At 32.2% G+C, this 25,421-nt stretch overlaps 1 protein-coding gene across 1 annotated transcript; it reads right to left on the bottom strand.

Annotated features, from left to right (window-relative positions):
- Positions 1-908: 908 nt before the first annotated feature.
- On the bottom strand, positions 909-20,579 carry LOC132745390 (uncharacterized). Its single transcript, XM_060734304.1, has 13 exons — positions 20,333-20,579; positions 17,950-18,279; positions 17,330-17,704; positions 16,353-16,464; positions 16,065-16,219; positions 14,242-14,355; positions 13,778-13,858; positions 11,998-12,165; positions 9,823-9,978; positions 9,370-9,489; positions 8,192-8,459; positions 4,973-5,132; positions 909-1,576 (listed from the first exon to the last, which is right to left on the bottom strand). The coding sequence occupies exons 1-12, from the start codon at positions 20,397-20,399 to the stop codon at positions 5,009-5,011; spliced, it is 2,070 nt and encodes a 689-aa protein (XP_060590287.1). The 5' UTR covers positions 20,400-20,579; the 3' UTR covers positions 909-1,576; positions 4,973-5,008.
- Between the last annotated feature and the right edge of the window lie 4,842 nt (positions 20,580-25,421).

The raw sequence follows: 25,421 nt of genomic DNA on the forward strand, positions 1-25,421 counted from the left end.
CGCCACCCTTGGGGAAGAATAAACAAAGAAGAGTGGATGGGGAATGATCCTTGTTTTGGCGTTTCATCTGTCTTTTCTTTGCCGGGACAATGCACTGCCGTCTTGGTGCCAAAATGACCGTGGTTTGTCCACATCGTTTTGCGGATATATAGTTTCTTCCTGTCCCAGAACGTAGTTTTTACCTGAGGTTTGAAAATTTAATAGTCACTAGTTTCCACTATTTTCACTGTGAAATTGACTGGTGCATACTGTTTCAGCAAAATGCTGTTTTTAATATGACGTATAACATTTCACTTTCCAGGAATAGTTTTATACGTTATAACGGTAGGGCTTGTTGATGGATGTTTTGTGGTACTTCTACCAATTATGACCGCATCACTGATAGGAATAGAAAACTGTGTAGTAGCTTAGGGATTCCTCATAGGGACATGCTCGATTACATTTACACTGGGCCCTCCAGTTGCAGGTAAACGCTTTACCCATAACCTAAGGAAGTTGTGAATTTAATTGGAACAATTCATTCAAAGCTAAAATGATTAATTTCAATATAAAGTAATATGCAGAAAAGTGCCAAGTCTGAATGCTCAGATTTACAGTCTGGCCTGGTTCTATACTGATGTCAAAAGCTAATCACGTTAAGACATAAATAGTGTGCACAACTGTACAAATTCTTATAAATATCCAGTATAAGTTACATGCTTTTCAGTAGATTGCTGAAATACATTAAACAATAATAAAAATATAAACGAAGGTTCTTCATGTGAAGAACTTCTATAACTTTGATAGCTGGAAACTTGTTTTCGGTCTTAGACTTAATTTGATCGCACGAGCTTGCGAATTTCACCAGGTATACTGTCTATACCCTCATATACCGGCATTCAACCAAGGACTCATGGCTCGATAAAGGCTGTCAATTCATATCATTTATTTCAATATATCAAAATACAAGCAGTATGATATCACAGAATATAAACAGTCATATATAATATATGTTTTCTTGCAACTTATGAAATGAAATGAAATTTACCGACACGCAAGCATATGTTTATGTACTGTTTTATGAATTTTAACTTTTACATAAACAAAAAACAAAAAGTATAATATACTACAAATGTAGTTCATTTGTTTGTTGCACAAGTATCTTTTTTTATTTATTTCATATTGTTCTCCAATTCATATACTGCCAACAAATGATAAGCACAGTTGCTATGTTTGAAGCAACGGTTTTTATTTTTGCAGGGGCTCTATACGATTTAACAGGTTCGTACAACATAGCGTTTCATTGTGCTGGAATACCAATCGTGCTGGGGTCCGTTATACTGTTTCTAATCCCATGGGCTCATCGTACATCTAAAGGAACATATGGTCTAGGTGCCCTTACTGAAATCACTTTACAAGCCTCCAGTCAATATGGCCCGAGTAGTGTATTCCGTACAGATAGCGGAGGTACCGTACCATTTGTGGAGATGAAAAAATCGTGAAAACCGTGCACATAGTCTCAGTAAATGCAGCTGTACAGACGATGATCTCTACTCCAGTCAGCACGATGTGTTATTCAGGTAATGATAGATGGAGGCTGAAATATTTGTAGGAATCATAATTAAGAATGAAATATTCATGTGATGTTAGAATTAAACATAATCTAGCATAAAATAAATATACAGGTATTTAGTACGTGATATACAGGTACAGAAATTTGAAGGAATAATAGAATAATACAACAGCTTTTTCAGATGGTTAAAGCATATCACTAGCAAACTAAATCCAAGCAGTATAGCACACACTTTATTCTTCTAAGCATATCAAACATTGCGCTCTTGAAAAAAAATGGAAATTTTCTTTCCTTAGTAAGATATTCCATATTATCTAAAACAATAACAGGGGTGAGTGGTGAATAGTTAAGGTCTTCCTGAACTTGTAAAGCTTGATGTCGCCATATGACCTTTCAAATTGTCATAGTGACTTAAAATCAAAAGCAAACAAACACAGTCTGTAAACAGACAAGTTATAAATTCCTTCCGTTATAGATAAGAATAACAACATAACTCATAGTAGAACTACACAGAGTGAAATGTTTGGCTTGCTGGTACAAATATAACTGTTTATTGGAGTAATCAATTGGTCATACTTAACAGAAACCCAAGAGCCTTTGGCGACAGTCAGTGTGAGATTCATCTTCTTGCATATTTATATAATAATTATAGTTAATAATTATAGTTTGAAAAGAAATAGTGAAAACTAATATTTCTATCTGGCACTGAGAAAAGTGAAATGACTTCATTCCGCTACTATTATCACAAGATTGAAGAAATTTGATAATTCTGTAGTTGCTGCTTGAAAATGAGGGATTTAAATCTTTGCCTCCTAAAATACCCGTGCAACCAGTGCAGAACAAGATCCAGGGTTAAATCATGAAAAAGAAGTAAAATATAATTGTTTACTACCCCTTGCTCTTAATTCCAGATACCAAAGATCCCTCCTCCATCAGAACAATACCGTCATCATCGTCATACAAGAGACAGACATGACCTGGGGAGGCATCTTTCAGATCAAACGAAAGTGAAATCTTCGGCGAACATGGCCTGCTCACAACCTAATAATATCCGGTTCTATGAGTTTCACTCATTCACTGTCTACTTCAGAACATTTTGAACGAAACTCGTCATATCGGCAAATGGATGGTAATTCCGTTTACTTAGATCAAAATATTCTTTAAGCAGGAGCTATCTCTTCACATTCAATTCTCTCAGATTCATATAAATAGCTCTGTTCCAATGTCAAGTCATTTATTTCCCTTGCCGGTTGATTCGCTAACACCTACAAGAGCTAAACAACCGAGCCCAAGACAAGGCTCAGTGTGTAGCAGCCAGTCAGTTGCAGACGATAATATCTCTAAACAACCCAGTAACTTTGATCAGACAATTTCAGACCAGGTTAACATGCTAAGAGACACTTTAAAAAGTCCTTCTCCAGGTTCAAGTAAAATGGAAGAAGCAGAACTCGAATTTAATCTTGTGGCGGGTAGTCCAAGGCCAGAGGATCTTTCAACTTCAGAAAAATGTTTGTCCCCTTCTTTGAAAAAGCCACAAGCAATAGCCGGGCCATCAAACCCATTCCTAGAGACAGAAACTGCCCGGTCTGGAAGTTCAACTATCCAGCTCATTAAGGAAGCCATGCAAGCAAATGACATGTTCTGAACATTCATATGCAAGCAGTACACAAGTGAACAGTGACACATTTAACAGTGATAATCTATTAATAGTTATACCAGCTAAAAATCCATTCGCAACACACAAATCTAGCTAGAGTCGTTCAAAACTTGAAGAATTATTTAAACCAATCGCTCGCTGAAGATGACATTGTTCAAGAGAAAGTATCATATGAAGTGCTTAATATAGAGTCTGGAGATCAGGTTCAAGAAACCTCTAGTCAAACTGGTGAGTTGGATGTGTTCACTCATTTATTTCAAGATGAAGAAACACAAAAGAAGATATGTTACAGGGACTTTATGAAATAAATCAAAGGTTAAACCCTGCAAGAGCCTTGAAGCACATGTGAAAAAGACACAATCTACTAAGTTCTCAATGCCCAGGGAATAAAGCATGATTGCAATCAATGTATTGTGTATAGTCTATTAAATAGATAAATACAGAATCCCCAAAGAAAATCTATTAAACACAGCAAAATAATTAAGCAAGTTTCTAAGATTATATACATGTATTTTGCGCTGATTTCTTACATGTGCAGCATATGATTTCTCATATCATACTTCCAATGCTAGTACTTTGATATAGCTATTTCATAGCATCATGACTGATTAGTGGTGGAACACTAGTCTTACAAATGTAATGTTTGGAAAATGGAAATACAATAAAATCTCCAAAGAAATCAAATATGTTAACTTTATACATGTAATTCACATCTAGTGTCAATGAATCATGCTACAGCTTATCTTGTCTTCTTTTTAAACGACCAATAATGCTCAATACATGGTATTTAGCTTTCATAATTTTCAAAGCAATGTGGTTTCTAGTAATCCAATATTGAGTAGGTAATTTTCTTGATTTCGAGAAAACACATGACGCTGTCAATAAAGCCGACAGGTTAACTGGCAAAACAATCATGCCCATGAAAAATTGACTATGATTTCAAGTTAATTTGTTAAAAATTACTTCAAACATTTTTTTTCTTACAAAAGCAACAATTTGTTTAACTTCCATGGATAACGATATTTTGATACTTCTTCTAAACGTCCCTTGAGAGATTCAAACACACAGTGGTGATAAGCATATGAAAAGAAGTTGGAGACCTAAAGAACTCGGCGACGGAGGCCAGACACTGACACAGGATAGTGCTATTGAATTGCCTCTCAACCGCCCCCATATTCTCTGAAAAGGGAAGCTGAAAATACACACATTGAAGGAGAAATTCTGACCTATTAGAGGTTAAGCATAAGGAATTATGATGGAATAGATACTGTCAACTGCTATAGCTAGATCCTGGGAGTGTTCTAGGTGGATTATCTGACACTCGGAAACCTGCCAATGGGTGGTTACTCGGCAAGTCTCGTTACCGACCATTGGGCGGGGTCCTCCCCTTGGGATTGATATTCCCATCTGAACCGCAACATATGCCAGATATTATTAATGTTATAGATATAAATGGATAGTGAGTAAAATATAACATTTTTTTTGCTTTGACTGGAATGACTTCTTGCTACTGTTACACATAATCTGTAACAAAGAATCTATAGAAGCTTGTCAAAACATGGTAACAGTAGAAGGCTGGGCTAAGAAACCAAACTGCTGTAAAGTGTAAATATTTTGATGAGTATGTGCAATCACTTAAGCATCATCCAGCGAATGAATTGTCTGAGATCTAAAATCCATGCAAACATAGGTATTTAATTAAGATGGGTGATTCTAACATACTAAAGTTAAAACGGTTCATGAAATAATCTACATATACGTACGTGATGATGATGATAATGGTCGTCATGGTTATGTTCCTATGGATGTTGCGGTATAGGGGAAAGCTGTCTATTTCTTTCTGGTCCCAGAGCCATATCATCATTAGTAAATAAGGCCGATATTCCGCGATTCATGGTTACTCCATGTTCCCCGTGCTGATGTCTGAAACCAACAAACAATCAAAAACAAGAATGTACATTGAGAAATGCATCTATCAAATCACTGTACAATTATTTTAGCATCTAAAACATCACACGAACTTAATGAATATTTATAAAGATATTTTTAGTATCATGTAAGTGACACAACATATATAATCAGCTTACGCGCCTAAAATATCCTGAAACTTCTTTATGAAAAGGTGTAGTTAACAAATCAAAATAATCAAAAATGAAACAAAAGAAGAAATTTATTGGAAACATTCTCCAAAATGATGTCAGAAAAAGATAACGAAATAATTTACTCATAGTTTTTTCAAAAGTTAAAGAGAAAATTAACATTTTAATGTACTTAAGCATTAATCAAACATTTTAATTGAAGCCTTTAATTAATGGAATATTTCAACAGGACAAGTCATGTTAATGCAATACTTTAAAATGATCAAGTACATCAATTAATAGAATATTTCAACAGGACAAATCACGTTCATGCAATACTTTAACGTGGTAAAATACTTTAATTAATATAATATTTCAACAGAACAAATAATTTAAATAAAAACAATGCAATAAATAACTGAATAAAAGACATAGAAAAGAAAAACATGTTAATGAAAAACGTTAATTTGATAACACATGTTAATGGAAAATAATTTGATAAAATATGTTTATTTAATACATAGATAGGATAACACCAGGATAAACGTAAGATTAAGTTATTTGAAAACTTAAACTTGATAAAATAAATATGTTAATGGAAATTATCTTAATTAAGGTCTTTTATCATAAGGAATACATGTAAATGAAATATTTAATTTTTTTAAAGACTTCCAAAGTATAAAACATGTTAATGGAAGATTTTAACATGATACATAATGTAAATTATATAAATTTACAGGATTATCGTAATAATTGAATATTTAAACCTGATAAGCATGTTAACGCAAGACAAAACAATAGAAGATATTACGGAAACACTGTTAAGGGAATATAATGTTAATTAAACAGTTAAACATGATAAAACGTGTTAATTAATGACTTAAAAACATGTTGATAAAAATACTTGAACATGAAAGAAAAGAGACTTTTAATTCTTAAACATGTTAATTAAACACTCCAACAGGATAAACATGATAAATGAAGACCAAAACATAATTAATTATGACAAAAAAAGACTTAACGGAAAAATAATGGAAAAGGAATACTTCAACAGAATGAAACGTATTAATGGACGATTTTCACATAATATTTGTTTATGTAAGACTTTTACAGGGTAATACATGTTAATGGATGATATTTAACAGAAAAAACATGTTAATTGAATACTTGGACCGGATGAATAATTTCAATGAAAACTTAAACGGGATGGAATACAGGTATTAGAAATGCTTATGGAAAACATTGAAAGGATATAACAGCTTGATTGACTACTTGACATTACAAAACATGTAAATAGAAGGGTTTAAGCATGCTAATGAAATACTTTATAATATAAATGAAACAGTTTAATGTTTTTTGTTGTTTTTTTTTGTGTTACGGGACCAAAGATGTAAATGAAATACTTCTATAGAATAAAATAAAAGACATTAAATAATTTATGGAAAATGACATAACTATGGAAAACTGCTTATTAAAATGTTTTATAAAACTCTTGATTATTATAGCAAATTCACGAATGATTTTGGCAGGAATTGTGAAATGTACGGAAAATATTTATAGAAATGGAAACGGAAAAAATCATCCATGGAAGTCTTACACAGAAACGTCTTTTATTAATTGATCATTTTGATAGAAATGCAACATGTAGTGGAAGATTTGAACAAAATAACTGAGGTTTGGAGTTCACATGTTTATGAAGGGCTATAACAGGATCAGTTATTACATGTTTATAGAAGAATTTAACATAATTGAACTGTGCTCATTGCATGTTTATGAAAAGATGTAACATGTTTGCTCATTACATTTTAAATGTCGCTTGTAAGATTATGGGTGAATATAATTGTAAATATTATCAGAGGGCATGTTAACAGAAGGTTAGGAAAGAACGCACATGTAGATATCTGATTAAGACATATATACAGTTTTTATGACAGCATCTTGTGCATACCTGACAATCTTTCATTCAACACCACCGTACAATATCTCGAGGTATCATTTATAACAATATAGAAATAGTGTTTATTATCTAATAAGTGTTTAATATACACATATAAACAGAATTGAAGTGGATGCGTATCAACTACAAACAGGAAGAAGTTAATAAAAACAATAGTTAAACTTAAAAATGTGTATGTGCTTTAGAATGATTTTCGTATTATTAATTAAAAGAAAATTTATTTTAAAGAAATATTTTTATACTTAATTTCTTGTAATGAATTAGTTATAATTTATTTTGGTGTCTTTCATTAATGTTTCGTTTATCAATTAATTGATTGATAACCAACTTGAAAGTGATATAAAAAATCGTAAATGCTCATTACTTATTCTTTGTCGAGCATACTTTCATTCTAGACATCTACTGCCGGTGACATTTTAACTTCTTCAATTCACGAATTCACAATTTCATCTTAATGAATTCATAATTTCAGCTTCTCAAATACACAATATTAACTTCATGAATCACGATTTCAACATATAGGATTCAAGATTTCAACTACATCAATTCAAGATTTCAACTTCATAAATTTTTTATTTCAACTTCACGAATTCACAATTTCAACATGATGAACCTCATGATTTCAACTTCGAGAATTGACGAGTTCAAATTCGTGAAGTTGTAATGCTGAAATTGTGAATTCTTATTGGGGGAAATAAAAGAATATAATAGATGGTTGAATATCGGTCATATTTAAAGTTCTTCATGACGGTCGAAAGAAATTGTCCTTGGCTACTAGATTAAATGTGCAGGCAATGATATAACGAATAGATATGTAATGAAAGTTATTTCAAATTCATTAAGGATGTTAAGATTTTGTTTACGTTGAATTTCTGATCAAGAAATGTTAAATTACAATAAATCATCCAAATCAAAGAAACAACACACATAAGATGCAATAAGATTACCCATCATGCATTGTTTCGGAGTTAATAGTTTGTGTAGATTCAGAATGAATTTTTCCAGCGTCATTATTATTGTGTCCTTTCTTCAGTGCACCATGTTCTACATGTATGTTTTTTTCAGGTGTCTTGTATTCTAGCTCGATTCCACTAACTTCAGTATGTGCGCCATGATCACCTGTGTTGTTATTCATAGGCATGTTATCATACGTAGGATTAGAAGCACCTTTACTGTCCTTCTGACTCCCTTCTTCCGTTTGCTTATTCTGTTTGACTGAAATTATTTGCAGGAAATAACATTCAGTAATTTACAAGGTGACCAGTACCATTATGGTAAAAAAAAGATATAATGATAATAAATGTGAAGTATTCTTATAAAATATTAAAAATAAGAATTCCTAAAGAAAGCCCAACACGGCACAAGTGAAAACGTTGCAGGCTCGGTTTGATTGAGCCTGTTCATGGACGGTACTGTTAAGTGCAAACTACCGTCCACGCCCCCTAGCACCGGCTTCAGCAAAATTCAACATTTAACATGAACTGGTACAATTTTGAATTTAGAAACATCCGCAGATGTGTTCATTTGGCGGTTATCATGGAATCTTCAATGTGACACCTGAGTGCCATTCCATGAAAAGCGACGTATGGTCCCCAAGTAAAAAATGCGTGTGCCAAATTTAAAAAGAAGACCACATATCCTAAAGGTGATTCAACAGTATTCAAGTGAGGAATACTGAACCACCCAAAAAGAAAATAGCCGAATTGATAGAACTAATTACCACAAGCACAACAATAATGTCGTGCTGAACAATCTTTAAGGATGTACGGGGCGACTCCACACGACACAAACAACACTGTAATATCAATATTTAAACTTGATATTCGATATATCTCGCCTAAAAAACAGTCATGTCTACCTTGTTTAAAAATTAAATTGCAATAAACTACAATGTATCTAAATTGACAAATTTAATGTAAATAACAAGCAGGAAAAGATTAAAAAAAGGGGAAAAACATTTACATGAAATAAAAATGGTCTTCTCTTTTTTATTTTCATAATTGCACAAATCGAAGATTTTAAGTTAGACGCCTTGGTTAAATTCAAATTCTGGTATCTCGTATAAATATACACAGAACTGTAAAAACGCTGTCTATTTTGAGTACATGCATTCACCTTATCTTACCTTTGTAAACATCTCTGTAAAAAACCGCCCATGCCATATAGATTGGTATAAGTCCGAGCACTGGAATACTTCCTAATATAGTCATCAATATCCGCTTACTGACCTCAGACTTATCGGGAGCTGTAATCAGATGTTTTAAGTCTGTAACAAGATACCTCCGCCAAATATGTAAACTGCCATAGAAAGTGTTTCAAATTTATCGGATACTAAACATAAATATACAGAAATAATCTATAAACATTATTAACCACATATATTTAATAAATAAATTCGTTTACAACATGTGTTTCATATAAAATTGTAACAGTGTTTCAAAACAATAATCAAATAGCAAATGATGTGACTGAAATATTGGGAAAAATGATACATCAAAAACTCTTAACGTTACAAGATACAGGATGGTGGTCAACTATATATATATATACTTTTTTATAGCAATAACAATGTAATTACTTGCAGATCTTCTTATATTATGTATTTTACATTGTAGATAACACATAAGTAGAAGCTGGAGTAGAAATATTATACACAGAACTACTACGACTATGATGATGCTTATATCAACTCCAGGGTCCTTTTTCTTCGTTGGACGATGTGCTGGTGTTGTTCCTATCAGAGAAAAAACAAACAAATATAAGGTCAGCATTAAAAATTACATGTCGCCATAATCACTTGGTAATGTCTGATTTTAGTCAAAACAACATTGTCCCTATATAATAATTTTATCAGTTTGAAATAAATACAGTTTAAAAAAAACTTAACTGATGGTCATTAGATATGCTATGGCTGTGTCAAAATATTATTGATCGTGTGGTCACAGCAAAGTTTGAATTTATCAAAGAGGCATAGATAATAAATAAGGTTTTAGTTGAGTGAACAGACGACAATTTATTTGAATAGACTAGTATTAATTTCATTTAAAAGATACATCATTTTGTTCTATTGAATAATTTATCTCTTTTCTATTTCACAGAATTACCTTTAGCTACACAAGAAACAGTCTCACTAGAACGAGTCATTTTTTTCGGGGGGGGGGGGGGAGGAGTGGGTAATTATGGATTCGAAAATCCCAGAAATAACACATCCTATGAGTTTTTTCAACATTCGCATTGAACCTGGAAACGTCATACATAGCTGGTAAATTGTGGCCTAAGTTCCACAGCGAGGGTATCGTGTAAACCGCTAGTAAACTTTGAACAATTTGACAAAATTGTATGGGGAAACAAAAAGGCCAAACTCGCACAAAACAAAACGCAAATATCCATTGCCGCATAGAATAAAGTGAAAACGTAGCAGAAGCAACTTTACATACGGCTATCGAAAACAAAAAAAAAACACCTATCTTGACTTGCAGCGAACAATCGTGATAGAATGGAGCACAGCATGATAAAACATACCGTTCCATAACAGACCACTTTCAAGTTTTGAAACGGCTACTAAGTACTATACCTTTGCATACCGTTTAACATGTTTTACTACGGTCTATCACGCTTTTTTACATAGTGACTGTCGTTGTAAAATTAGGAAATGGATATCAATTCTGAGTGCATTATTGTAGAATAATGCACGGTTTGAGTTCAAATGCGTAGTAATATAATCACGAAGGCCGATATCGATTTGAACTCAATTGAGCAGACAGCAGTTTCCCATTATGCGGATGACTGGCTTATCAGAAGTATACCCAGTGTCACATATGACATTCGCTATAGATCCAAACACTGTGCTAGTTCCATTTACAAGTTTGTATTGTCCAACATTTAGTATTGGTAGTGGTCCACAATCTAGATTAATTCATTCAACTTCTTTATTATGTACTTTATCTTTGTTTAGAGGTGTGACAGCTTATTCAGTAATGTTGTATAGTTTTAATAAAACCAGATCAGAATCAGTTAATGAAGTCGCGAGCCAAATAGGACTTAAAACTTGAGAAAAAAAAGCCAGCACATAGCAGATTATATTAAATTAAAGAGATTTCTTATAAACTCAAGTACATTTGGGTTACAAAGCTTGAGTGTTTTGGACTGAATCGGAAAGAAAATGTTGAAACTGTCGGAAGCTCAGAACTCACAATCATGTTGATTTTTAAAACTATTCTATAATAATTCAACTTTCGGAATAAAATAGAAGTTATTATCAAATTTGAATGATCTTAAGGAAGCTTTGTGAAAATTTGAGACAAAGTAGATAAACCATGTGTTCTTAATAACACATTTATTATAAGTATAAGCGGGACATAATTTATCTAAATGAAAACACATACGAAGATAAATGAATCCATAGTAATTATAAATATGGAACTATATTCCTGAAGCACTATAAAGAATTTAACTTTATCCTAAACATTGACTGTAATACATGCATGTGAAAATTTTGAAATTATGTATACGTAGAGGATGATATTCTGTTGGAAGATGAAGCGTGTATGTTTAATGAGATAGACACAGCTCTTTGCGAGCTGTTTTTATGAAATGTGCGTAATTTTTTTCTATGTTTCTGAATGAATAAGATAACATTTGTCTTAAATATACTATGTAATTAATCTGTTTCTAGATGTTAAATAATCATTAATATATTACAATGTATATATTTATATCATTCACAATTGTCTTGTTTATTTTTCGGAATTACCTTTAGCTGAACAAGAGACCGTCTCCCATGAACCAGTCATTAAACAAATAATGTTTGCACTACTCGGAGCATATCCTTCATTGCACGTCACATCAGCTACAGACCCAAATGATGAATTCCCATCAAGTGAAACAATTCCATTTTCAATTGATGGTACAGTACCACAACCTAAAAACACATTATTTTAACTGCACAATGGAACAAATTTCGTTAAAAAGAGTCAGGTAGATGTTACCGGGTTATTTTACAGTCTTGCAAGTAATGCACATTTAAATTCCCACAGGTGAATATATTATACATTTATTGACTAGTGAGCCATTGAATATGATGTGATATTCACCAACAGATGACATATTGACCGAGGCGGTAGCCGAGGTCAATATGACTTTCTGCCGGTGAATATCACATCATATTCAACGGCTCACTAGTCAATAATTGTTTTATTATATGAATAGGCTAAGACATAATAAAAAAATCACAAAAAGTACAACCTTATATACATGCACAAATTTTGCCTCGTTGAAGCGCGGGAAAAAAGACGCACGTGTTAGGCGTGCAACGACTTTGCGAACGCTGCGCATACAAAAATAATTCAAGTGCATACTCATCTTTGCGGTGTAGCCTTAAAGTATAATTGTAAATTAATGATATTGTAATCGAGAAATATGCCAAAAAGAACAAAAACACAACAATTATTTTTTAATTAACACGCGTAATCAACAGTCTACGGTTTATGATCATTGAATATGCGTCTCAATCTATTTTTAGACTGGGAAAATCCAATTCAGACAGTGAATATGATACTTAACCCAGTGAATATGATGTTATAAAAATACTGGAAACAAAGTGATCCCTCGGAAGCATCAATCACAACAAAATAACATAAGAATTGCAGACTCGATTTGATTGAGTCTGTACATGAGGGATAATGTATAAGTGCAACAAAGTTCTGTTGACTACCGTTTGGACCAATGAGATTACAACTATATTTAGATCATATAATAAATTCGTTTATTCAGTAATGAAGTAATCTAAATGATAACTGAAATAAGTTAAATTATAACTGGAGTAAGTTTAATAACATCTAAATAAGTTTAATAACAACTGGGGTAATTTTAATAATAACAGGAGTAATTTTATTACTAACTGAAGTAAGTTAAATAATAACTGGAGTAATTTTATTACTAACTGAAGTAAGTTAAATAATAACTGGAGTAAGTTTAATAAAAACTGAATAAGTTTAGCAATAACTCTCAGTGCTCCCGACTATTCTGCGTGGTTGACAGGTTGATAGTAAAACAAGAGCCTGAATGAACTAGGATTTATCACCAAAGTATTTAAATTAACTGTTAAACCTACCATATGTCAGACCATTTTACATACGATTTATACAGTGTGATATATGCAAATCTTCAACTGAAATTATCAAGAATTTTCAAAAAGGGCAATTATTGAGTCAAAATCCGTGTCAAAATTATTGGCCTTGGAAAGTGACAATAAATTATGATCCAGGAGAAATAAATAAATTTAAGACAGACCCGGACACTTTCCCTGGTTAAATTAGCATTTTGACATCCATCCAAAATATTAATTGACGTTCTTCAGAAAGGCATTTGGATAAATATCAAGACATAAAATTATGATAATGCCAAATCATATGACAATATGATGTTTTTGAGAATAATATGGACTTTCAACTAAGGTAACAATTCATTTTTTTACATCAATAAATCCGTAAACCAAACTGAGAGATAATTCCAATGATAAATGATATACTTACCACACTCAGTTCCTTTGTCGACACACACATGGCTTCCATTAGAATGGTAACAGACCTCCAGACCTTCCAGACATGTTTGATCTTAAATAGTTAGCTTAATATCAAACGTTATTTAAGGTTTCACTTTACAAAATGGTAACAAAAGAGGTTTCTATGTTACAGTTATTAATGGTTTCAGTGTCAGATTGAAGTAAAATAATTTTTACTATATAGAAAATTGCATAACCATTCATAATCTTTATGATTAATAACATGGCAGTTTGTTGTCGTGTTTTAAATGATTAGAACTATATGTTAAGATAAACATTAGTCAACATTACAGTTATGATGTAAAATAAACAGGAAGTCACAATCAACGAATTGGACAGGTTTGTTTATCGGATACTTTCATTGCGATGAATTTACTTGAGAAGTTGTATCAAATATGTCATTGAAATAAATTTAATTAAACATCTTGTATTTACCTGAACAACTCTGTTCGTCAGATTCGTCATCGCAGTCGGGAAGATTGTCACATTTTAAGCTATCGGATATACAATCTCCATTGACACATCTCCACTCATTAGTTGAACATGGAGCTATAAAATATTATACATAGAACAGTAGTATGTCATGTAACGTCATTCCAGATAAAAAGTAAACACATACCAGTACAAAATAAGTTATATATACATGAATGTATACTTTATTTTCTTAGTAACTATACTTACAGATCCATTTACTAACTCAGAAATAACTAAGTAATACAAGAAAAGCATTGATGCAAAGCATCAAAGGGCGTCCAAGCAAGAAATGCAGAAAGTGAAGATGAACTAGAAGACATATGATGACAAGATATTCTTATAAACTTTTCAATGGTTAATTGGTTTTTACCAGAATGAACGGACGAAAGACATTGTTCATTATGAACTTTGATTGGCATGCTAGAGATTAGAATATTACTTGTTATTTCTTTATGATCGTGATTTTTAATAGCAATGGATATACATGCATGTATACAATCATTAGATATCTGTTCACACTTAGTAAAAATATGACACTGGTTATATTACCATGTTGATCATGTTGAGCATAATTGTTTATTATACAATTAATAATTGTAATATCTATTTTAATATAAAAAATACAGATTTTATGAATATTGTTTTCCTTTATTTTTTGTGTTTTATGTGCTATTTTAGTACTGAGTTTTTACGTTTACTACTCTTTCTTTTTATTAAAATTGTAAAATAAATTTTAAGAATTCAATTGTCATATTGACCGACGATTATAAGTCAAAACTTAACTGGAAAAAGTCAGTACATTATGGTTAATCTTTCAATATATAATATTGTTTATTCTTAAACCATGTACATGTACATTTGTATTTTTATTTATCATTTTCCTAAATTATCAATCAATTGAATAATTCATAAAATCTAATTTGTATTACTTTAAATAATTCCTCGGCATCTTTACTAAACACGAATAACAAATTAAATAAAATGTTTCAAAGTTGATAGTGTCATATTAATACCATAAAAATGTACCTTTTTTTCTCAATTATTATACATATTTATTGTTTTTATCGCATATATATAAAATGAAACTTGTTATTGTTGTTGTTGGTTGTTTTTTTTTCGAATTGTATGTTTATGTATAATAATAATCAATAAATTTGAGAGTTGATCTATGTTTATTAATTATTGTAACCAAACTAAGTGACAAACATTCATTTTGGAAAAAAAGCTTATTTATCTGTAAAATATTTGTTCTGTTCTGTAACGATATCAAACATCTACTCCAAAACCGGGAGAGACCGGACAATAAACGGGTGATACTATTCGCCGGTCACTAGTAAATCCCGGTCAAAATAGACCGGGAGAGACCGGGAATTACCGATAGGAGTACATCCATCTATAAATAGATTTTCGGAATGTTAAGGTCATCAACTCATCATTCTATTTTAACATACCATAATGACCCACTGTGTACTACAAAATGATAAATAAAAAACACGTAGAGACGGAAAAGGTTATTTCAATTGAAAATGTTTGCATTGCGGAATTCTCCAGTTCGCTATTCATTGTACATATCGCGACATTTCATTTTTAATAGCACCCTCATACCGATCGGAATGATCGGCTTTTATTATAACCGACTAAAAGGCTCGAGAAGTTGCTGTCGCCCTTTCACAAAATCTGACTTCATTCCATAAGGGGCGCCGCGCTTCGGCGCGGACGCCAATAATATAGGAAAAGATAAGACAAACAAACCGGGGAAAATAATTTGTTATCAATCGGCTTACGTTTTTCTGTACACTTTGCAATCGGCCATGATCCATTAGCTTGACACCTTATATTTGGTGTATCTGTTTTATAACCTGAATCACAAGTGACCTCGGCTGTTGCTTCATAAGAAACATCGTTCTCATTGCTTAGTGTAATGTTTCCATTGTCGATACTTGGACGTGATCATATGTCACAAATTATTATAGCAATCAACAATAAAATTCTGTTAACTTCGAGTAAATAGAATTGACATTATTTGTTTGAATAAGTTCAATATTTTTCTTTGTTGTATATTATTAAATAACAAGCCAATTTTGGTTCTTAAATACGAAACGAAGTACCAATTTAACATACCTGCACACCATGTTTCCGGTTGGGAACTGCAAGTCAGCTTATAGCGCTCACCCGTAACTGAAGCTAAAATAAGGTCAAATATGAAACATGTATAAATCAAACAAACTGATTAGTAAAATTAATCTTATTATCTGCCAATGCCCACACAAACATGGATTAACAATGATTGCATTAATATAATAATGCAAGCATCATGTTCCAACAAGTATGAAAGGTAATATTGTGCTTTGATATAAAAATTTACATAAAGATTTAATAGGATTTTGTTTATTTACAGCCATAGTTTGTTGAAAACCATCGCTACGGCCATCAATCGTCGAACAAAACTGTCATTCAAAAACTAAAGAAACTATGAAGAAAGTAAGAGTATTTTATTTTACTGCAGAACCGATAAACGTTTTTGTGCATATTGAAACAGTCATTGCATTAGAATACCTGAAAATGATTGAACCTTTCTAGTGTTACCTTAAAGTGTCAAATGTAACCACATCTTATGCATATAATACAGGAAACTTAATTTGTTCGGACTGTTTATAATACAGGTACATTTGTATCTGTATTTATTGTTCGTTTTCAGAATAGTTGTATAATGTTTGGTGTTGAACGCAGCACATATACCGCCTTATATACACGCCTTACATCTTTCCGAACAATAATTATTGGTTCTACAATATTATTAACATTAGTTTAGATCACATCCTTGAACTCTTTATTATAGATTTGTAAGTTTCATTTTGACTCGTACTCTTGAATTTGTTAATGTTGTGTTATATATGATTATAACAGGTTCGATATATCTCATGAATTTTACACAGTTCCCTATCAATTAATACCGGTATATATCGTAAATAATTAAACATTGTGCCCCTTCCCGTTAGATTAATAACAATGTTGAAAATATTTACTGGTATAGGAAGAATAAGCTTACCATCAAGTCCGACGAAAAATAAGCCTTGTTGGTTTGATGTACTGTTGTTGATGAAATCAATCTTTACGTAGTGAGTATTTAACAAGCTACTTTCTATGTTGTTTTTGTAATGTTCATCACAACCAATCGTTGATAAGGTATTATTGTCTGTGTCGAGAAAATTCAGATTCTGCTCACAATTATTCGTATCTAAATATAAGTCTGCATCAATTGTATACATATTTATTTCTGATGTACAGGAGAACACTTCAAGGGAACATGAACAGGACGTGCTTCCAGTTGTTACAGCAGGATAATTCTCGCTGGTTAGGTACAGGGGCTTGCCGTCTGACTCCTCCAGATGTCCATTAGAACATACTGACATTATTCGTGCACCTGGATGCAACCATAAAGAACAACGAAATTAGTATTTGTGACATGTTTATTGTATATACTTTTGAAATGATTTTTCCCCGCAAAATAGATCATTGAAAGCCTGTCATTATTAATTATTACATATTTAGTTGAATTGATATAATGGTAAAAATGAATAACAGATTAAAATCTTTGTTATTAATTTAGATAATTATTAAGTCCTACATGAGAATCTTTACTATATTTTCATTAAGTAATACACTTACTTGGTATACAGTAATACTCAAAATAAACATATGAAATAGGATTAACGCCCAGGAAACAAGTTGTGAAGTCTGTTGTTTCTGTAGATATAGGGACTTGGCATTCTGATTTTCCAGAACAAAGACGAGTAACCTCTTGAATGTCGGTTATCCCTGCTTCAACAAAGCAGTGCGACGTGTCGTATGTACAACATGCTGTCTCACAGTTAACATTATAGGCGTAATGTAATGAATTTATAGCAATCTTTGAGCCCGGTCCACAGTCTAACTGGATGTCAGACTTTAAATTACATTCTGTCATGTTAAGTAATGCTTCATTCGTAGAAAGTTGTGCTGGAATATTGATAAATAAATTGAAAGCAGATTGTTAACGTTATTCAATGACGTAAGATGGATATGCAATCGCAATACTTATAATTTTCCATAATAAGGATAAAGACTAACTGTGTTCAAATCTCAAAATTACAGAATAGGAAATGGTTAAGACAGCACGCCTCCAGATTCCTGCTTAATGTTCATGAAAAGTTTGAAAATGTATTCAAAAGTAAAATATTGTTAAGCTGACAGAGAAAATAATATGCACATTTCAAACGGCACTTACAAACAATGTAAATTACAAAAAAAGAGGTCAAAATATGCAAAGTTAACCCTTACTGCGTTAGTAACGCAGTAGAAATATGGTGAAAATTACAGAAAAATTAGCCATCAATCGCAAATAACATGGAAATTATTACTTTTATCTTCAGTCTTTTTACTTTTCATAAAACCTGAATACATTTTTCTCAAGTTTTATTTTCTTGAAATATTTTGGCTCATCTGGAGGTCATCTGCAGCTTTAAATTGGACCGGAAATATGGTAAACAGAAAATTACAATTGCGTTGGAAATACACAATGGGGTTTAAAGGATCTTAAGGTTAATTCAATAAGCTGTGTTTTATTTAGAACCCATTTATACGGTTATGATCAGTGAAATCTGATCCTTCTGTATCCAGAATATTCTTCGCACGGTTTTAAACCTATGTAATTTCAAAATAACGATGGATGATATCCTATGTCTGTCCATTATATTTGAAATGTTTCACTGATTAAAATTGTTTAATAATCCTTTACTCGTCTGCATGTTCCAGTTTGACTAATTATTATTCACATTGCAATTACTTCAGGTGAAAACCGATGTTTTCTTTTCGACTACTGTATTCAACAAAAAGATATTTTATACGCGAAAAGCACTCCAAGGTGCAAGCAAGTAAATCTTATGGGTGGTCATAGTAAATCTGACTAATGCCCTATTGTGGTACACTTCGAAAATAACAACGAATCGATAAAAAAAAATTTTATTTTCATTATTTAGAAAATAGACCACGTGACCAGATTTTATACTGTTAAAACGTACTGTTACCAGGTTATAAATTTCTTGGTCACGTGGTACACTTGCATTAACAGTAAGAATAACTCCCAGAGGCCTATGGGAAGTTAACATTACGAAAAAAGTGAAGTAATAAAAACTCATATCTCCTGTGACAGACTGTCACATATTGTCTGAGTATTAACTGAGTATGCTTTTAAAATAAATGGTTAAATGAATGATATAAATCCTTACAATATTTTACTATACTTTCAGAATTTTAAAGGTCAGAAACCGGCTCAAACAGCACGATCCCCTACTCCACTGAACATATCTCCCTGACCTATTCTACCCGCTTAAGTCGACCCATTCAAAAGACAGTACGTATCGCTTTCAACACAATAACGATTTGTTTAATTTTGTGGGCAATGATTTCAAAACGAATTGTATTTAAAAAGAAGAAGAAGAAAAAAAACATGGTTTAGGCAGAGACGTAGATAACTTAAAAGTTGTAGCAAGTAAAATGTTTCAACCACATATCGAAGTCAGTAAAATAATATAATTTCTGTCTACGGCTATAGGTGAAAACACCTACAGTTCTCATTAAGATAAATGATATATCATGTTTTGAAGAGAACTAATCAATAACTTTTATTACTAAACTATACATATGAATGGGTCAGTGGGTTTGTTCTGTTATGTCTTTTTAAGTCAAAGGCATAGAAAGTTACAAATATAATAACATGCAGCAATAGATAAAAAGTTTAACTTTCAAATGCTGTAAAGTATAATGGATCAATACAAGTTTTAATTGCTACAAAAAGCGTCATTTTTCATTTTTTGATAGACAAGACTGATATTTCAATGGAGATTATTGTTATCTACGTCTCTGGTTTAGATAAACAGTGAAAAAAAACCTGGTTTAGTATAGCAGAAGTTCATTACTTACGATTTTTATGATATTCTTATCCACGCAATAATCAGTATATCGTTTTCAATGATAAATAAAAAAAAGAAAGAAATAAAAATATTTGGCTTACCTGAGGTAAAATGAAGTATTACAGATATACTTAATATAGCAGTAAAATGTATTTTCCTCCAAACCATTTTGTTTCTTTCCTTTATTCACACCTTTTATTTCTGATTATAAATATCCCGGGAACAAATTTTACTTCCTTTTCCATGGGAAACGAAACACATTTATTGATTGAATCTATTCATAATTGAAAATAACTATGTTGGAAATACCCTTGTAAATAATTATGTTTTCAAAGGTTAAGGTTAGGTAACACTAGACATAAACAAGTTTGAAAGTTATTTAATACACTTGATTATAATTATGATAGATATAATAATACAAATTTAAATGTTTTCATGTCATTAAAGGTATATCTACGGTAGTACAAAGGTGACATTGTGTGTTTTTATTTAACTCGTGCGCACGAGATACTATATAATACTATCAACCAATCAGATTACAATATTTATGTGGATTTTCCTAATTAAGTAGACATGTGCTATAGTAAAAGGATGCCCTTACTTTACCTGCTTGCCTGCTTGTGAAAGTGTCATTTGTACAAGTTATTGATTGGTCAATGATTTAACATTTAGCGCCATTGTGACCCGATGACCTCAAAAATTTTAGGTCAGGTGCAATGATCTTTCTTTCCATGTTATATAAACCATGGCTTATACCTTCTATATTATTAATCGGACACGGATTTTACATGAAGTGTCATGGTTACTTCGACCTCAAACATCCTTATAGGCTATCTACTGTCCATGGACAATGTCTCTACCAAATAAAGTAAACCAGGACTTATAATACCAGCTCAAGTTATCGTATAAACAACATTAACAGGCCGTTGTACGAAGAAACTGACCAATTCTATCACAGAATTGTCCGCACAAAGGGCTATAACTTAGTCAAAATTAATGTCTGATTTATGGGCATTGGAAGGTGAATTTCTAATATGTTCCGAAAGACATTTATCAAGTTTACAGTGAATATCTTCTGTGTTTTCAAAAATTAATGTTGCATGTAAAACTTTAAACAGAAATTTTTCTAAGTTTAAAAAAATATAGTGTAATCTGATGAATCAGTAGTCTGGTAAATTATCTCGTGCCCACGACTTAATTATCTCTTTTCCACGACCTAGTAACTCGCCGCCACGACATATTATGCCGTGCGCACCACTTTATTATCTCATGCCCACGACTTAGTAACTCGTGGCCACACACGGTATCTCGTGGTCACGACATAGTATCTCGTTCCCACGAATTAATTATCTCGTGCCCACGACTTATTAACTCGTGGTCATGACTTATTAACTCGTGGCCACGACATAGTATCTTGTGCGCACAAGATAAATAAAAACACACACACACACATGTCACCTTTGTGCCACCGTATATATCGTGTTATTAAACCGTTCACGGATTTAACTTTTCAATACTTCCTTTTTGCTTTGCAATTCATTAATATTCCAGCGTTATTGATTTTGCAACAAGTTGGTTATGATTTGTCCATTCTTCTTGCTCATTGTATCGCGGCGACCGAGTCAAGTTTCACGATGTTAAATCATATTGAAACGTGTATTATAATATTTCACAACTTTGAATAAGAGCACACATTTTTGTGCTATATTTATATTTTCATTATCCATCTAACTGCCATGTTAGAGTATAAATCGATAATTAATTAGGACACAACATGATAAAATAATCGGAATACATTTAAAAGCGTAAATAGAGAAGCTTTGGATGATTTTAAAATACGATAACATAATACTCGCCGCGCCTGACCAATTTAATTTTGTAAATACGTACTAATAAACTTTAACCTATAATTACGGTTTGTCCTATATAATCAGGATTTTTTAAACTTTAATTGTTTGTATATTCATGTAATACTACAAGTATTGTTTGTGAGGATAAGTTGTCTATTGTCGATAATTAGCTGAAACACACAAATACAGTACAGATTCAAATTGAATATGATTACGAAAATAATAAAAAATGATAATAAAACTATTTTAAATTCTGTAGCGCGAGTGTTACGTTCGAATGCCGAAAATGATCATTGTGTTCAATTAGAGCGATTGTTAAGGTGGATAGGCCAAATATGACCTCAAACAAATGTTTAAATTGTAAAGGAGCGTATAAAAAATAGAGATAACGTTTACATTAATCAGTCGTACCATTATAATATAATGGGTTGTATAAGATATTCAGTTATTACATTTTGCTTTTTTATTGCAATATGGAAGAATAAAAATGGATATCGAAGTAGCGTAATGGTTTAAGAGTTCAGATTATGAAGAGTTTAAGTTTAGAAATTTTTTTTCGACTTCAAATCTGCAATTGTGCATTTTTGTGTATCTTTCAAAAAACGTTTTCATATTCTCTTTTATAAACCTGTGGTTAAATATTTTGTACAATTTAAAGTTAAACTTATAACGGTTTAGCAAAATTGAATGCATTTGATTTCAACAGTCAATGAATAGATTGAATAGCATTGTCAATTTATTTCTTTTTAAAACTCTGAATTCAATTTGCTACATTTTTGAACAATTTCGGCTCATTTTTATATTTATATATTCAAATGTCTTCCATTCCTCATTTATCACTCTAATCACGACTGTATTGCCTCTAACTTAACCTGTTAAAAGCGAATGTGTGAAAAACTAAATGTTCTCAAAAAATATTGTATGACATAAATTCCCGATGAACTAAAATCCATTTCGTGGAAAAAATCTATAAACAAAAATTTTAAGAAAAGAAAATAATGCATTTTCCTGGAATCAAACCAGGGTCTCTAACACTGACGAAGCCAACACTCAATCATTACGCTCTTACACACAATGGATGAAAATGAGTGACTGTTTAGGTGGTTAAAGATTTAGTCTATAAATAATATGCTTTAATATAAGAATTATCGACACCCCTATTTGTCAATATTGATGTAAACAGATGATGAAAGGAATATCAAATTTGAGCTGTACGCCATTGATAATATAAAACAATAGTAATATAGAGATGCCAAAGATTATGTATAGCAATTGTTATGTGGAAATTACTCCAAAGATGGTGAATAGCAAACTCTATGTAGAGTAGTCCGAACGTGGTGTATTGCAAATGTAATGGAGGGCACACCGAACGTGGTGTATTGCAATTGTTATAGAGGACACGCCGAACTTGGTGTATTGCAATTGTTATGGAGGACACGCCTAACGTGGTGTATTGCAATTGTTATGGAGGACACACCGAACGTTGTGTATTGCAATTGTTATGGAGGACATGATTGCAATTGAATTGTTATGGAGGATACGCCGAATGTGGTGTTTAGCAATTGTTATGGAGGACACGCCGAAGTTGGTGAAAGCAATGGTTATGAAGGACACGCCGATGGTGGTGTATAGTAACTGTTATGGAGGACACGCCGAAGGTGGTGTATAGTAACTGTTATGAAGGACACACCGAAGGTAATGTTTAGCGTGTTTGGCAAGTGTTATGTTGTGTAACCCACAGATGATGTGAAAAAATAGATTCGCAGAACATAACGAAGAATATAAATGAGCGTTGATAGAGCAATTGTAATGAAGGACACACCATGATGATCATTGAGTACTAGTACAGTGACTGTTATGCTGGGACACGCCGAAGATATAACAAATGGTGAAGTAGCGACTATCATTGGGGACAGGCAAGTTCTAGAACAGCGTTAGTTGCGTTTGACGCGCCGAAAATGTTAAAGTAGTTCTTTACGTCCACCTTTCAGAGGATTCCACATGTCATTGTCACATTAAGTATATTACCGACTGGGCCTGGGTTACACATCATGAGAAAACTGAATGTTCAGCTTGACCGTAGATCTCTTGAAGTCAGCTTCTTAACTTTCATCCGACTTTTTTGGAATAAGCCGATGCTGTCTATCAAAATTGCAAAATAAAAAAATAAATAAAATGAAGCGTCTCGTATTTTGTATGGTGCTGCAAAACTTTCATCATTAGATAAACTCCAAAGTTAAGTTTTCATCTGAATGTCGTTAAGATAATGAAACGTTTTTCTGGTAGTGCGATTATTATGGTAGGAAGATTATGACGGAGGAAACGCCAAATATGTTAAATTAATTTAAGTAGACAGAGTTGGTAACTTTTGTTACATGCCAAACGTCTCGTAGAGATTATGTCACGCTTTACTATTCCACTGAACTCGAATGACAATTGTTTATATCAGTTGACAAGAAATGGTTAGCAGACAGGAAAACATACTAGCTTTCACATTCCGTTATTCATTTTTCTAACGAAGTATTAATTTATACGTTTTTTCTGTACTTTTGGACAGAAATTTTAATAAAGTGATAAAACTCTCTGAATTGTACAAGTCTAAAAGGGATAAAAGTTGCATTCCTGCAAATTTTGAAGTATTCAATTACAGTCAGTTTCATCGCAGAAAATTTTCTTTGTCTTTGGCTTGAATTAAAAAGCAAAGACAAAATTTTGATTATGGTAAATGAGCCATTTCCAATTTACTGATTAAATTCGGTGTTGGTGTGTAAGAAGATTTCATGAAAGTGAACTGAGATTGAGGATTTTATTATTTAGATGTATGTCACGTTCTAATTACCTGTAACCCATGTATGTACATTTAGTGTATCAAAATGTACTGTTAATGAAGTGTCAAGTTTTTTTCTGAAGTATGAAATAAGAAAATGGCCCTTAAATTAGTTTGGGACAGCCGTGGGCAAGTGGTTATGGTTGCTGTTTCTTCATGTTGATTTGACTCATTTCATGGACGTTGGATTCTTTCATGTGATGAGAGCACATACATGTATTGTTACACGGCAAAAGTGTGTAAACTAAAAAGCACGAAATAAACAGAAAATGTGTTTGTTTTGTAAGAAAAATCATATGCATAGCAAATAAATATCCTCTCGAAACGCAAACGTACCAACAAACAGCTTGTTTATATTGATACTAAAATCACCGAAGTAACGAAATTTAGCTCGTATTATGAGGGTTATTGTTATAAAACAACTGCTAACTGGTTAAAAAACCCTCATTTTGATTGAAGTCATGAATGAAACATTTACAATTCGTGTTATACATTGTATTTTTTTATTTTCTC

This window comes from Ruditapes philippinarum, unplaced genomic scaffold, assembly GCF_026571515.1.
Source record: "Ruditapes philippinarum isolate M1 unplaced genomic scaffold, ASM2657151v2 ctg2400_1_1_1_1, whole genome shotgun sequence".
NCBI classification, from domain to species: domain Eukaryota; kingdom Metazoa; phylum Mollusca; class Bivalvia; order Venerida; family Veneridae; genus Ruditapes; species Ruditapes philippinarum.